The sequence below is a fragment of the Gastrolobium bilobum genome, unplaced genomic scaffold (genome assembly GCF_033153095.1).
Source record: "Gastrolobium bilobum isolate Gb01-03AN ecotype WA unplaced genomic scaffold, APGP_CSIRO_Gbil_v1 utg21268, whole genome shotgun sequence".
NCBI classification, from domain to species: domain Eukaryota; kingdom Viridiplantae; phylum Streptophyta; class Magnoliopsida; order Fabales; family Fabaceae; genus Gastrolobium; species Gastrolobium bilobum.
In genome coordinates this window covers 1-15,717 of record NW_026899168.1, presented here as the reverse complement: position 1 = coordinate 15,717, position 15,717 = coordinate 1, and the positions used below count along the sequence as shown (strand labels likewise).

Below are 15,717 nucleotides of genomic sequence, written 5' to 3'. Positions count from 1 at the left end.
TTATATAAACATTTAAAGTCTGACTTCACATGCCTCATTTACACTGTTTAAACGTGCTTCTTAATTGTGAATAATGTGATTAATGAGTTTCAACCAAAAATAATAACAATAATAATAATTATTGTGAATAATGAGTATAACGTATAGTATTAAGCTGATCAAAACCAAATGCCTAATATACGATTAGGAGTGTTGACGGGCTGAGCCGAGCCGAGCTTTGGTCTTAAAAGACTAAGCCTGCGTTTAAATGTGTCAGTCAGACCTAGCCTGTTACCTGTTACGAATATAATTATCGGCCTGTGGCCGGTCTTATTTACAAAAAAATAAAAGCCTGATTTGACCTGTTAGCCTGTTTAAAAAAAATTAAGACAACAAAAATTTATCCAAACAGAATATACAATCAACAGCACTAGTAATTCCATAAATATTCATAAATTCAATGTATATCCAAACAACATAATATAGAACAAAATTATTCAAAAAATCTGTTTAACCAACAAAATGGGGTGAAATGGATTGAGGAGAGAGAATGGGCTATTACAAGTAGTATAAAATTATAAAATAAAAATAAAAATTAATATACTAAGTTGGCCTGAGAGGCTCCAAGGCCGTGCTTTTGAATTGGAGACTCAGACCCTTTTATTAAACGAGCTTTTATACAAGTTCAAGCCTTATTCCAATAACCAATTTCAGACATGTAGGTTCAGGCTTTTACGAGCCGAGCCGAAGGCCCCCGTAAGGCCCCTGATTTGTTTACCACCCCTATATACCATGTTACATTTTATTATTGTTTGTTATTTTAAAGGGAGAATTACATTTAACTAAATTACTCAAGATAAACATAGGCTATAGGCTATAGCTTGCATGTTACACTCCCAAATTTATGTGCTTATGATTTAGAGTTATCAACCGACCCACGTATCCTAATAGGAACAAACACTGCCATGACATTCAGCTCAAATTCAGAATCACATGAATTTCCAAAGTTTCCAAATGTAACACGAAATTCTCTCTGCTGTAACTAAAAGAAACAAGATCTCTCAATATAATATACTTTGCCTCCTTATTTTCGCATGTAAAAGAAAGCCTTTACTACGTATGTGGGTTATCAACACCTTTGTCCTTGTTTGAGTCATGCCATATTTATGACTCATGTCATGATGAGCTTCATGTAATGTGTAACCGCCAGAAGTTTATTTCTCATTTGGATCACTTCTTTTCAGGATAAAATAGATAATGAATGGCGAGGCGGTGTTCTTTGTACTATTCATTCCTGTTATAGCATACAACATATGTGCTTATCAAAACCTTCAATTTTTTGGGCTTCCATTCAAAAATTCACTTTGTTTTCTTTATCCTCCCTCCAAATAAATCAATACCCTTATCCTAAACTTAAGTATTTCTGTGATTCAATCATATATATACACTGTTGGTTGGTGAAGCTTCTTATCTGATAAAGTGTCTCCTCTTATGTGATTTGGAACTTTATAAAAGAGGTGATCTTTTTCTATGAACAAAGGCAATGATGATATTACATTTCATAAATATTTTTTTTCTGCAACTTGATTAGAATTGTCTGCTAAATATACTGTTGTTAAGATCTTTGTTAACATTAATTAAGTGGGTGTCACTGGTTTAAACAAAATAGAAATAGTGTTTCTGTTTTCTTTTCCAACTTTCAGATGCTTTTATTTCTGAAAAATGACATCATATCTGCTGATCTGCAAGATTTCCTTTAAAAGTGAGACTCCTAAGTACTGTTTTATGCTGTTTTAGTTTGTTAATGTTTTTTTCCTCTAATAAATTGCATACCCCAAATTTTAGTAGAGTATAGTATAAGAGAAGGAATGTACATATAAAGTATAATAATAACAACAATTAACCTCTCTTGCTCATATTTCATCATGTTCACAGACTAAGTTTTCTAAATTTTTATAAGGGCAAAGGCTCAATAATTTGCAAAACACAAAGTTTGGTTGCAGTAAATAATCTCTCAAAGGACACTTAGTCCTATATATTCTTTTATTATGTTACAATTTGAGTAAACTTCCTTTCAATCATTCCCCTCTTTTTCATACATTCTTTAATAAGTGAGGCAAAATTTACAATACTTTAAGGCCCAATATACAAATTTCTGTATAACTGTTACTGAAGATAATATCTTTTGTCTTTTAATTAGTGGGGTTGCCCCACTTTTGCCTCCAACATAGGCAACTTTCATCCATAAATACCCTTCTTGGTAGCGTGTGTCCTCCACACTTTCTCCATACCCTCTTCTTCTTCTTTCTTCTTTATCATCCTTTATCGATTATCTTTTCCTCAAGTAGCTAACTCTTTCTCATGGCATCAAATCAAACACCCCTTAACCAAGCAAAACTTGACCTTCCAAATAATGACCTTGAGCAACAAGCAACAACTCTAGAGATTGAAACCAAGGACTTTGACTACTCAAAAAGATCTCAATGGCTACGTGCTGCTGTTTTGGGAGCCAATGATGGGTTGGTCTCAACAGCATCTCTAATGATGGGTGTTGGAGCAGTCAAACAAGACATTAAGGCCATGATACTATCAGGGTTTGCAGGGTTGGTAGCAGGGGCTTGTAGCATGGCCATAGGTGAGTTTGTATCTGTGTACTCACAGTTGGACATAGAGGTTGCTCAAAGAAAAAGAGATAAGGAAAGGAGAGGAAGAGAACAAGAAGATGCTGAAGAGAATGAAAATTTGCCAAACCCTTTACAAGCAGCAGCAGCATCAGCTTTAGCCTTTTCTGTTGGTGCAATGGTGCCATTGCTTGCAGCATCTTTTGTAAGGGAATATAAGGTGAGACTTGGAGTGGTTGTGGCTGCAGTGAGCTTTGCTTTGGTGGTCTTTGGTTGGTTAGGTGCAGTGCTTGGTAAGGCACCAGTTTTGAGGTCTTCTTTAAGGGTCTTGCTTGGGGGTTTGGTGGCTATGGCTATTACTTTTGGGCTAACCAAGTTGCTTGGGTCAAGTGGACTTTAGTTAGTTCCTTTTGTAAAGTGTGTTATGCATGAGTGCCATGATACTTATGCAGCTAATCTATATATAATATTTTTCTTTTGGTAACTTATATATACTTTGGGGAAAATGTTTTTATTTTTCTAGCAGAAAATATTTCCCTGCCACATTCATATAAAAATAAGTGGGTTCTATTATAAAGAGAAAAGAAAGAAAACATTAACAGGATCCACTCATTTTTATGTAAGTGAGGCAAAGAATTTTTTCCAAAAGCAAAAACATTAAACTCATGTAGTTTCTACCTTCTCTTCCTCAAGTCCCTCATTTTTTTCTTCTTATAAGAAATGATGAGATGAGACATAAGTATAAGAAAGTTGTTTTGGTGATTTGCATAAGAAGAGGGTAAGGTGTTTCAAAGCCTTTTGTAATTTGAATACATTCAGTGCTATTTATGTATGATAATTAATAAAGCTTGGAGTTTTTTTTTTTTTTTTGTAAATTTGGAGTTTTTCATTTGATGAGCTGAGTGGAGATATAACCATAATTGAATTATGTTGTGTTATTGGATAGAGAAAATTGCACTCAAAGATAGGGCAAAAACAATATCAAGTTAAAAGAACAAAGAAAGAGCCAAAAAATTTATTAAAAAGGATCCACTATTATTGAGGTGGAGGTTCACCAATTTTTTAGCAAGTTATTTGTGTTTTTATTTCTTTTTTCCAATAAAAGAATCATTTTCTATTTTTAAAAGAAGAGGATAGAAACCAAATGATCAATTCCTTTTTTGTACTCTCCCTTGGGAATCCTAAGTAAACACGTTTTTTCTTTTAATTTAATTGGAGGCTACAATAGACAAATAACCTAATTCTATCTCCTAAATTTCATTTGCCCGAAATTTGAAACTTCCAACTTTTATACTCAGCCATTTGGCATAGAAACTAATTTTATACTCAACCTTCGTGAAAATGATTTTAGTCATCATACAAAAAAAAAAATAATAATAAAGAAAAGATAGACATTACTGTTAAGAAGGAAAATGAAAAACACTACGAATGCATAATATCATTGATGTGTCATATTTGTTTCTACTTATATAAGATCGAAAGAGTTTGTAACTTTTGAAAAGAGTTTAAATATCTTTATCATCCGCTTCATATTTAGGATTAGTCTTATAGCCGCATAGAGCCGAAGTTTATGGAAATACCAGAAGGAACCAACTCACCTCAAAAAAATAATTAGGATTAGGTAACTCAAAAAAAAAAAAAAAAATTCATAGCCTTATTTATCCCACTTTTATGGGATTCGCTTTACAGGAAATGCTTTCACTCGTTGAAGCGTTTGGTCTTGTGCAATTCTGAATTGACTTTTTGGAAGAACAATTCTCAAGTACCGTTAAGTTTGAAAAATTACTTGTATACTATTTTTTTTTTTTGTGCAAAAAAATTTATTTATTGCTTTTTTAATAAAAAAATACGAATAAGTAGTCTTTTTAAAATTAATTACGAAAATATAACAGTCAAACACACCCCATAGGGGCGTGACCGGTTGGAGAGAGACACGCCCAATGTTGGGCGTGACCTAAGCGTGACTCACGCCCACATGGGGCGTGACCAAGTTGGAGAGAGACACGCCCAACATTGGGCGTGACCAAGGAGAGAGACACGCCCAATGTTGGGCATGACCGAGAAGAGAGACACGTCCAATGTTGGGCGTGTTTCACCAGGTGCTGCCACGTGTCACAAAAGTCAATAATTTGACCGTAAAACTTTGGAAGTCCATAACTTTTGACTCGGTATCCGAATTAGGTAAAAAAAATTTGATTCCACATAACTTTTCGAGATCTACGTAATGACACCTAATTTGACCTATTTTGTCTCTCACAAAAAAATTTGAATTTACAACAATGATACCATAATTATTAAAAATGACATACATGACTTTGTTACCAAATAATTATTACTAAAAATAATCTAACATTTTTATAATCATGAACAAAAACTTAAAAATCAAAATAAAACGAAAAGCACTCACTTAACTTTTTAATATAAATTATTCGACATTCTGTCACCGACAGATGTTAACTTTTATTAATTATAAATTTCATAAAATTCTTCATTCAAAATTTTAATATATATCTCAATAACATACATAATTAACCTTATCATAACTTACCATAATCATAAGGATCTTTATTATGAATGTTTCTAATCATAACAGTGGTTTTCTGTCCATTAATTTTTGTTTAAACGTTCTTATGGTATCATTATTGTAAATTCAATTTTTTTTTAGAGACAAAATATGCCAAATGAGGTGTCATTACGTAAATCTCGAAAAGTTATGTGGATTTAAAAAAAAATTACCTAATTCGAATACCCGAGTCAAAAGTTATAGACTTCCAAAGTTTTACGGTCAAACTGTTGACTTTTGTGCCACGTGGCAGCACCTGGTGAAACACGCCCAACATTGGGCGTGTCTCTCTCCTCGGTCACGCCCAACATTGGGCGTGTCTCTCTCCAACCGGTCACGTCCCTATGGGGCGTGTTTAACTGCTATATTTTCATAATTAATTTCAAAACGACTACTTATTCGTAATTTTTTATTAAAAAAGCAATAAATTAATTTTTTTGCCTTTTTTTTTTTGATACATTACTTGTATACTATTGAATCGGTAGTTACGTGGTATATTAATGTCTCTTACTTTGACTATATGTTTAATATTATAATTAAGGTTATACACGTTAAATTGTATTGCATAAAAATTTTTTTTCTCCAAAACACTTTGTTCAGTCTAATAAAGAAAGATTGGGTGGTTACTTGAAATCGTTCTTTCTTTGGTGATTGTCTAGGGTACATGAAGGATTGGATCTCCATGTTTTGAGTGGAACAAAAGGTGGTGGTTCACTTGCAAAAACTCTTATGCTCAGTCATTATTTATAAGAGATGGTGTAATAGAAAAGGGAGAAGATCCATACCTAATGACATGATTCCTATACGCATAGGCACTTGTAGAGAACATTCTAGAAGATGTATGGTGCATGTAATTAATAAAACGAATGGTTACTACAAGTGAGGTAGTGTGAATCATGGGAGAGCAGTGGATGGCAGTGTACGGGAGAATTATGGGAATATTGTGGTGCATATTGGATTTTCAAGTGTGATCCCACATTGATTGGTAAAGTGAAATGCATATAAATAAAAAGACTAATCAACCCAATGTTTTAAGATTTTGAGATGTGAAATGGTACCAAATCCACTTGATGCAATTGACCTAACTTAGTTTATTGGTGGTTGTCTCCCGCCACTAACTTCTCTTGGACCCATTTGACAATAATATAAGGGAAAAGAGATTGTCATGTGTATCCGTAGAAAAATAAAATACAATAAGTGAACCATACCCAACAGTGCAGACATTTTGTCTTATAGAGGAACTATGAAAGATGTAAAGGGCCCAAACTGCTAATCCAGAATACACTAAATGATTTGCTTATCTAACGTGGTTAGGCACCTATCTAACAATTATTTAGAATAATATCATGTAGTGGAAGTGAGTCATGTAAAAAGCCCAAATCGTATTATAATATACTTAGGACATGTTTGGTGTGTAGAATACGATAAGGCATAAATTGATAGTATATAAGACCTAATTATATAAATAAGATAATACTATATAGTATTTGATAATATATTGTATAATACTAGATAGTATAAAAATAAATAATTTTTGACAAATATACCCTTTAATAATATATATTATGATATTAATTTTTATAAAAATCTATCGATCAGAATGTCCAAAATATATTAATTTTGTTAGAAATAAAAAATCTTCAATGTTTAAAAAAAATTCATGACTACTATCCCACAAAATTATTTTATTTCAAACTTCTTACACTTTATATTTTTGTCTTTACACTTTATAAATTCAATATGCAGTTTTTTATTCCTTTATTTAAATATTACTAATTATAATAGGGGTTTGCATTTGACATTTAACATGACACAACAAACTTTCCTACACACACAACATTTTGTGAGGTCCACATTTTTTGAAGAAAAAAGAAAAAAAAAGAAATTACGGCACTCAAAACGAATCTCTATAACATTACACAATCACTTTTCCAACAACATAACTCTTATAAAACCCATTATAATATGGGTTTATATTTTCTTATGTTACATAAGAGACCAAATTTTCCTACAGACACATGAATAGTTTCAAAACAGCTTTTTTCTTTTTTCTTTGTTAATTACAAGTGGATCCCACATTGAAAATTGTATCTATAGTTGGAGATATGTTTTCTTATGTGACATAAAAAAACATAAACCCTTATAATATATCATCTTACAAAAATATATATATATTCTTGAAAATATTTAACCGAACTCTTTCAATTATTTTTCTAGGTTTCTTTCAACTTTAGAATCTCAAAATCACCTCACCGCGATTGTCTTCTAATGCGGAACTGTTGTTTGATTTTTGAGAAAATCAGTGTTCCTATGTGTACTTTTATTGATCCTCTATTTAAAGTTCTAATTTTTCTGGGTTTTGTTCATTATTTAGTGAAAAAAAAAAGATTTTGAATTTAGGTCATATTTTTTTTTTCTGTTTTTGTATTTCTTAATAGAAGGATATTTTCCTTCGTTTCCTAGGTAACCAAATGGGGAAGAAGTTTACTTCGTTAATAGGCTTGGAAAATGCTGGGGTTTGTCGTTCAATAGGGAAGGGTTACAATGGAAAAGAGAAAAATGGGAACCTAATACATCAACCCTTTATTAGACATAATCTCACCCGGTTATGCCTGATTAAGTTATATATCATTTTAATTAATAAGAGATTCTGTTGTATAAGTTTATTATACTATACAACGATCACACCAAACAACTAAAAATGTCATAACATATAGTATAAACTAATACTATCAGACCTTAAATATCACACCAAACAAGCTTTTAAATGATTTTCTTATCTAACATGAGTAGGCACCATCAATCAATTGTCAGAAGTATTGTTTCTATATTGTAGTCAAATACAAGTGATGTCTAGTTCCCCTAATGTGTATCTTGACTAACAATAACCAATACTTGTAGGGTTTATGAAATAACTCAGAAGTTGAACTTATACATACCTTGAATGACAGTAAATGATATTTGTAGGATTTATAAATTGACTCGAGATCTAAGATGGCACTTGATATCGTCCTAATGACAAAGTCTTGTGAAAGATTGAATAAAAGTTATCAATATATGTTGGGTCTGTGGCTCGTGATGGACCTGGCTCAAATTAATGGTTGCCCTGATCTCTTATTTATAAGAGATATTTAGATGTTAAGCCATCAAAGTACGCAAAGAGAGAAAAAAGAAAAAAAAAACATGAAGAGAAACGCGCAGGAAAAAGCACAAGTCAGACGAAGATCTCTGAGAAAGAAAACCAATGCCATTGCTGGAAAAAAGAAAATAAAAGAATAGTCTGTAGAGTAAGATTCTCATCCCCTTTACATACAGAAACACTTGTGTGTAGATCCATCCTTTAGAGGGTGAAGTCCTCTGGTTAGTGAGCTAGAGAGAATCTTTTGTAAATCTCATTATTCATAGTGAAAGTTTTATAAATCTTTGTTTTTACTCTTCACATCGAAAAGGTTTTCTATGTTAAAAATTTTGGTGTTCTCTGTTCTCCTTGTCTCTAATTGTTTGTTTTTCAATTTAATGTTCACTAACGCTTCCGCAAGCCGGCCTAAAGACACAATCACAAGACTAGGCTAAAGAGAGTCGGGCTCCGAGACACAACAATATATAGTGAAGAGGTAAACTTTTCTTATGTTCTAGATCATCCATTTTAATCTTACTTTCCTATATTTATGTTCTAGATATTTATTTATTTATTTATTTATTTATTTATTTATTCTTCAATCTTGTCTTATTTTTTATTTCAATTCATAAACGGATCGAACTCAACTAACTTAGGATAACAGTAATATTAATGTCTCATTCTTTCTCCTTCAACTTTTATCTCCCTTGTCACTCCCTTAAATCAAAAGACATATCATATCACTACACCTTCTATCTCCCTTGTCACTCCCTTAAATCAAAAGACATATCATATCACTACACCTTCTGGCTAACATGTAGAAAGGAAATACTAATCTCATGTTGTAAGAAACTAGTATATCATGTTATAGACATAAAATATATGTAGCCCACTCTTTTAAAATAAATAAATAAATAAATAAGCCTCGTATCCTTTGAGTCTATAATATGAAATACTAGTCACCTATAACATAGACTAGTTTTCCCATATGTAGAATGCAACTTTGTCTTTTTCAACGCACAACACTAACACTTGGACAATTTCTTTGCATTGTCCGTTGGTTTCAAAATGTGCCTTTAGGGAAGGGAAAAAAAATCAATTTATTTTGTATTTATGAAAGTTTAATAATCCCTAGAAGAGCAATCTAACCTCCATATCAGAGAATCTTATCGCAGAAATTTCACCTAGGACTTGGCTATCCTTATTCAGATGATCATCCTGTTACCAGAAAATAACTGAGTGGCGCACTGGCAGCAAAGCATAATTGCGCCATGCATGACAAGTAGAATAAACCACGGGAAACAGATAAAGCAACGGCAAGACATGGAAAATATTAACAATTCTGCATAAATGTGCTACCATTTTTTCTTTTTTTCTTTTTTTTTTTAACAATCATGCAGACCCTGTTCTATGATGTTTGTTTGTCATTAGCACTGATAAAACAAGGATGCAGGAACATCAGTAAAAAGAGAGACAATGTGCCACAGCAAAAGGTGTGATAATATTATTACAAATATTCAATTTTCCATATTCAGAACCCGATCACAATACAATCTCAAAAGCAACAGACACTTATTAATAACCCACCAGTAACTAAAATCTTTCTAATCGATGACAATAGCACATTTAAATAGATTTTACAAGTTGGCTTGACAACAAGTATAACATCGCTCTTCCTTGTAACCTTTTGAATGACATGACAAAATCGAAGAGAATGTTACAAGATCCATTCCTTCACATTATAAAACGGCTCTGCACATATTGGAGAAAATTTGGATTCATGACCCCCATACATGTGCCCTGAAGTACAACATCAAAGTAAAACTTGAAAACTTCAACTCTTCTTTCTTTTGGCATTGCTGAACCAATTGTTCTTTACCTGTTACATCCACAAATTCTACAACAAACGACTCACCGTAAATCTCTCAGACTATACTAGGAGGATCCCCTGACCAGCTGCAGACAGCACGGGGCCATCGTGTCCTTACACAGTCTACCAAAGGTGCATGCTGAGAAGGCTCAGGTTTAGAAACTTCGGCATCCTTTCCAGTAGATTCATTTGCACTAGAAGCAGTGGAAACTGTCACATCTGCCATAAATTCCTCAGGTGTCCACCTTGGGGGAACTGAAACTCTCAATTTTGTGAGCCTGGGTCTTTGTAGTGGAGTTTCACCCCTAGAATTTACTTGACTACCATTCAGGTCTGATTTAGCAATCCCATTGAAATGGTACAGATCAAAGACCTTCTTACCCATCAATCCCGATGAATCCTTCAAACCTCCCGAGCTCTTGTCTAGATCCAAAATGACTTGCCAGAACTCACTCCATACAATGAAGCCTGTACTGCAAAGGTGTTCAAGCTTCTCTTGTGGAAGTTTGATATTTGTTTCTCTGAGAACTTGATGGAACCCTTCCACACTAATGAAACCACCACCTCCGCTCTGATCTTGGGCATCAAAAGCTTTCCGAATCTGTGATTCCCTTTCTTCCAGTTCATTTTCATTTTGAACACTGGTATCAAGAGCAAACAGTACTGTGTAATGGGATTCACTGCCAACAACCCATATAGGCCAATTTGGGCGTTTCAAATACTGACCAACCTTGCAGAAATTCAGGGATTCTAGCAGCGTGAGAAATCCAACTTCCACATATTGGGATATACCTTTCAGAAACATTCCCCCTCCTAAATCCATCCTCCCATCAAACACATTAGGGACAGCCTGCCCACAGAGCAGTAAGTTTACAATTTCCTGCAACACAATATTCAACGAAAAAGCAAAATGTCAAACATGTAGCAGAGAATATAAAATGAGCAGAAGTTAAAAGGATAGCAGCATTTTTCAATTATCAATGAGTATATACCTGGGAAGCATGCCCGAAAGGAGCAGTAACCAGAGGTAGGCTAGGATCATCCCTGTCACTTTGAACCAAGTCCTAGAAGAAAGCAAGATATTGCATGCATTACCGAGCCATTTGCAAAAAAAACAATAACCAATGCAAACTAACAGTTATTCTCTTGCATTTATCACACTTAACTGACCATTGTATTACCCAAAATGTAAGGAATATTAGAAGTGACAAACCCATATTTTTTTCGAAGTCAAAGAAATAGAACACAAAAGTTTATTAAAAGCATAAATATCAGAAACTTGGGTTTCTTTGCTATACACATCATTAAACTAACAAAGCCATACTCACAACATTACCTCAGAATTTGAAAGAGATTATGATATGGACACACAAAAGGATCTAGCTCAATCTGAAGCTTACAAGCTAAACACAAGCATTCAACTAGTAGGAAATATGTACACATACTAGGAAAAGACTCCTTAAAGTGAGCTTGTCTCTAAAGTGAGTAAGGGTTATCCACCATTAATTTAAACTAAAATACATCGTGATTTTAACCCAATAAATGATTTAAGGGTAAATCCACTCCTACTGGCCCAATTAGAGACAAGTTCACCTTTGGAGTAGCCTTTTCCTACAGACCGACTTGGCGACTCCCTTTCAAATTGATCAAATACAAAATTTAAGCATAATGAAAACAATAAGACCACACAATTTTATGCATAGGACCACACAATTTTATGGTTTTCAGTAGGAGCTGCAAACCAAATCACAGTCCCCTACTCGTTTTAGTGGAATCGGCTGTATTGGATTACTTCAGATACGTTGCTTCTAACTCTCTTATTATACTGTTCCTTTATGTTTTGTACTGTTCCTGTTCTTTTATTTATGTCAATTTATTGTATCTAATTAATTGTAAGTTAGTTAGCTATGCTGAGTAAGCATAACTAACATGATTTCAATAAGCTTGTTTAGCAAGCTAGCTGTTGCTGAGGTCTAAAAAGATATAGCATCCAGTCTTCTTTTGTATCTTTAACGGACACATAATAATAGATTCAGAAAATGTTCATTCTCTCTCTCTCTCTCTCTCTCTCCCCCTCTCCTCTCTTCCACTTTCTCTCATTTTCTCATAAGATTCTAGGATAGTACTGGACCATCAGCGAAGGACTTGGCCCAAAGAAGGTATTCTGCAATCGTTCTTCCACCTAATTTATATCATGTTACTCTGATCCAAAGACCTTAGTTTGCAGGGGGGGTATTCGAGTACTTACGATGCGTTACTGCTGACTCTCTTATTATACTGTTTGGTGCTGTTTTCCTTTATGCCCTGTACTGTTCCTGTTCTTTTATTTTGTAACATTTTTTTTGGATAACATAGTGAAAATAAGACAGATACAACAAGAAGATTACAGCAACAGTATAAGCTACAGCACTGGCGCGGGAAACTAACTCCCACCAAATCATTCTTCAAGAAAGGCAAGCAATCAGGGGGGGTAGATAGTCCCAGATCTTCAACTACCAGGAATGCTGAAAAGCTTGGGTAGCTAGTCAGCTACACTACTTATAGAAAGTTTGAATGATGGAACCAGTTTTTCCATTAAAACTAAAAGAAAAAAAAAACGTACAATAAATAGACACCAGAAATATTCCAGTGCAACAAATCCCTATAATCAGGGAAAGAGATAAAACTAGAAAACTGAATCCTATTTTAACTAAACAAGAAAAATATCAGAAACAAACTAATCCTAGGAATTTAAATAACAAATAACGAAACAAACTCCTAAGATTAAGGAGGAAAAATAAAACATTCTAGATGCTGAAAACTAGGGATTGCAACACTCCCCCTCAAGTTGGGTGGTAGATGTCCAGCATTCCCAGCTTGGAAATTAGTCCTTCAAATTTAATTCTTGATAAAGACTTGGTTAAGATATCAGCAATCTGGGACCCTGTGGAAATGTGACTTAGATCAATAATATTTGCATCAATTTTTTCCTTGATGAAATTTCTATCAAGTTCAACATGCTTGGTACGGTCATGATGGATTGGATTATTGACAATTCCAATGGTGGCCATGTTATCACAGAAAATCTTCATAGGATCCTTGTATTCGAGGTGTAGCTCCTTTAGGACTCTTAAAATCCACATTCCCTCACAAGTGCCTAAGGACAATGCCCTGTATTCGGCTTCAGCACTGCTTCTGGCTACCACAGACTGTTTTTTACTCCTCCAAGTGACCAAATTTCCCCACACATATGAGCAATAGCCTGTGGTTGATCTTCGATCGATAATGGATCCTGCCCAATCAGCGTCCGTGTAAATCACAATATCACGGCTGGAATTTTTCTTGAAGAACAATCCTTTACCAGGAGTCATCTTTAAGTATCGTAGGATTCTGTAGACGGCTTCCAAGTGCTCTTCATTTGGGCTGTTCATAAATTGACTGACCACACTCACAGGGAAACTAATATCAGGCCTAGTGTGGGCTAAATAAATGAGTTTTCCAACTAGTCTTTGATATCTCTCAGTGTCTACCGAAGCACATTCTTGTTTGAGTCCTATCTTGTAGTTCGCCTCCATTGGTGTATCAGAAGGTTTACATCCCAACATCCCTGTTTCATTCAGCAGATCAAGAGTATATTTTCTTTGAGAAACTGAAATTCCTTCCTTAGTTCTTGCCACTTCCATTCCAAGAAAATATCGTAATTTTCCAAGGTCCTTGACCTCAAATTTGTGAGCTAACGTCTCCTTTAATTGCTTTATCTCATCCTCCCAATTACCAGTAATCACAATATCATCAACATAGACAATTAATATTGTAATTTTCTGATGAGGTGCAGTTTTAACAAACATAGTATGATCAGTTTGACATTGGGAGTACCCTTGATTTTTGACAACTGCAGTAAACTTATCAAACCAAGCCCTTGGAGATTGCTTCAAACCATAAAGGGATTTTAATAATCTACATACCTTTCGAGATCCTTGACCATCTTCCACTCCTTGGGGAATTTCCATGTAAACCTCTTCTTCTAAGTCACCATTTAAGAATGCATTCTTCACATCCATTTGCCAAAGGGGCCAATCTAGGCAAGCAGCAATGGACAAAAGAATTTTAATTGAATTAAATTTTGCTACTGGAGCAAAGGTTTCCTGGTAATCAATGCCCTGTGTCTGAGTGAATCCTTTGGCCACAAGTCTTGCTTTATGGCGATTAATACTCCCATCTTCATTATATTTGATGGTAAAAATCCACTTACAGCCAACCACTGATTTTCCTTGTGGTAAGGTAACTATCTCCCAAGTGCCATTTTTTTTGAGTGCATGCAATTCATCCTGGATAGCAGAACACCATTCAGTAGTCTTAGATGCCTCAAAGTAGGATGTAGGAATGGTTTCCTTGTCAATGTTCTTGACTAGATGCTGCATCCTGGAGGAAAGATTAGCATAGGATATAAAATTACAGATGGAATGACTTGTACATGTCCTTACCCCCTTACGAAGTGCAATTGGCATGTGCAGAGCATCATCAGAACTTGGCAGCAAGGATTCAGTTTGGTCAAGTGCAGGACTAATGGTTTCTTCAGTTGGACCAGGAGCCAAGGTAATCTGTTTGTCAACATGTTCAAGCATCTCAGAAGCTGTTCTGTATTTGGGCCGTCGCGTGTAGACTTGCAGGGGCTGCTGTTCAGGCGGTTTCTGGAGCGGGCCGGAAGAGGATAAGCCATTAGATGAAGTGTCATTTTCCTGAGATTCACCTAAGACCGGTGTAGGGGCTGTTGAAGCAGAGTTTTCTGGAGTATTAGTCACAAACAACCATTCCTTGGAATTAGGGATCTCCCCCTGAATGGCGGTTTGGGAAAAATAAGGCTGATGTTCAAAAAAGGTGACATCTTTAGTAATGTAGAATCGATGTGTGGCTGGACTGAAGCATTTATACCCCTTCTGAGTAGGGGAATAGCCAAGAAAGATGCCCTTAAGAGCCCGAGGATCCAATTTACCACCTTGAGAGTTATGAATGAACACGGTGCAACCAAAAATTTTTGGTGGGAGATTTGGGGTTAAGGTCAATGAAGGGAATGCAGTGAGGAGTGTTTGGTAAGGTGAGGAGAAGTGTAATACCCGAGATGGCATGCGGTTGATAAGGTAAGTGGCTGTAAGAATAGCTTCCCCCAATAATTTTTGGATGTATTTGAGGCAAAGAGTACTTCAAGTAAATGGCGATTTTTTCTCTCAGATACACCATTTTGTTGTGGGGTATTGACACAAGAGCTCTGGTGGATGATGCCATGGTCTTTTAGGTAAGCTGAAAGGTCCAAGTTAAAATAATCACGTGCATTGTCAGATCTAAGGGTAAGGATTTGGGTTTGAAATTGGGCAAGGATCATTTTGTGAAAGACTTTAAAGGTGGATGTGACTTCAGATTTATTGGCTAATAGGTACACCCATGTCATTCGAGTATGATCATCAATAAATGTGACAAACCAACGAGCACCCGTAAGGCTTTTAACAGTTGCAGGTCCCCACACATCACTGTGGATAATGGCAAATGGTTTAGAAGGAACATGCATTTGTAAGGGATAATGAGACCGAGT

At 34.9% G+C, this 15,717-nt stretch overlaps 2 protein-coding genes across 2 annotated transcripts; one reads left to right on the top strand and one right to left on the bottom strand.

Moving 5' to 3' along the window:
- The first annotated feature begins 2,304 nt into the window (after nucleotides 1–2,304).
- LOC133287952 (vacuolar iron transporter homolog 2-like) lies at nucleotides 2,305–3,000 on the top strand. Its single transcript, XM_061485650.1, has one exon. It carries the CDS (start codon nucleotides 2,341–2,343, stop codon nucleotides 2,998–3,000), a length of 660 nt encoding a protein of 219 aa, XP_061341634.1. The 5' UTR covers nucleotides 2,305–2,340.
- Nucleotides 3,001–9,779: 6,779 nt separating this feature from the next.
- Nucleotides 9,780–11,212, bottom strand: LOC133287953 (uncharacterized). The gene is made up of 2 exons (XM_061485651.1): nucleotides 11,144–11,212; nucleotides 9,780–11,031 (listed from the first exon to the last, which is right to left on the bottom strand). Exon 2 carries the CDS (start codon nucleotides 10,972–10,974, stop codon nucleotides 10,207–10,209), a length of 768 nt encoding a protein of 255 aa, XP_061341635.1. The 5' UTR covers nucleotides 10,975–11,031; nucleotides 11,144–11,212; the 3' UTR covers nucleotides 9,780–10,206.
- Between the last annotated feature and the right edge of the window lie 4,505 nt (nucleotides 11,213–15,717).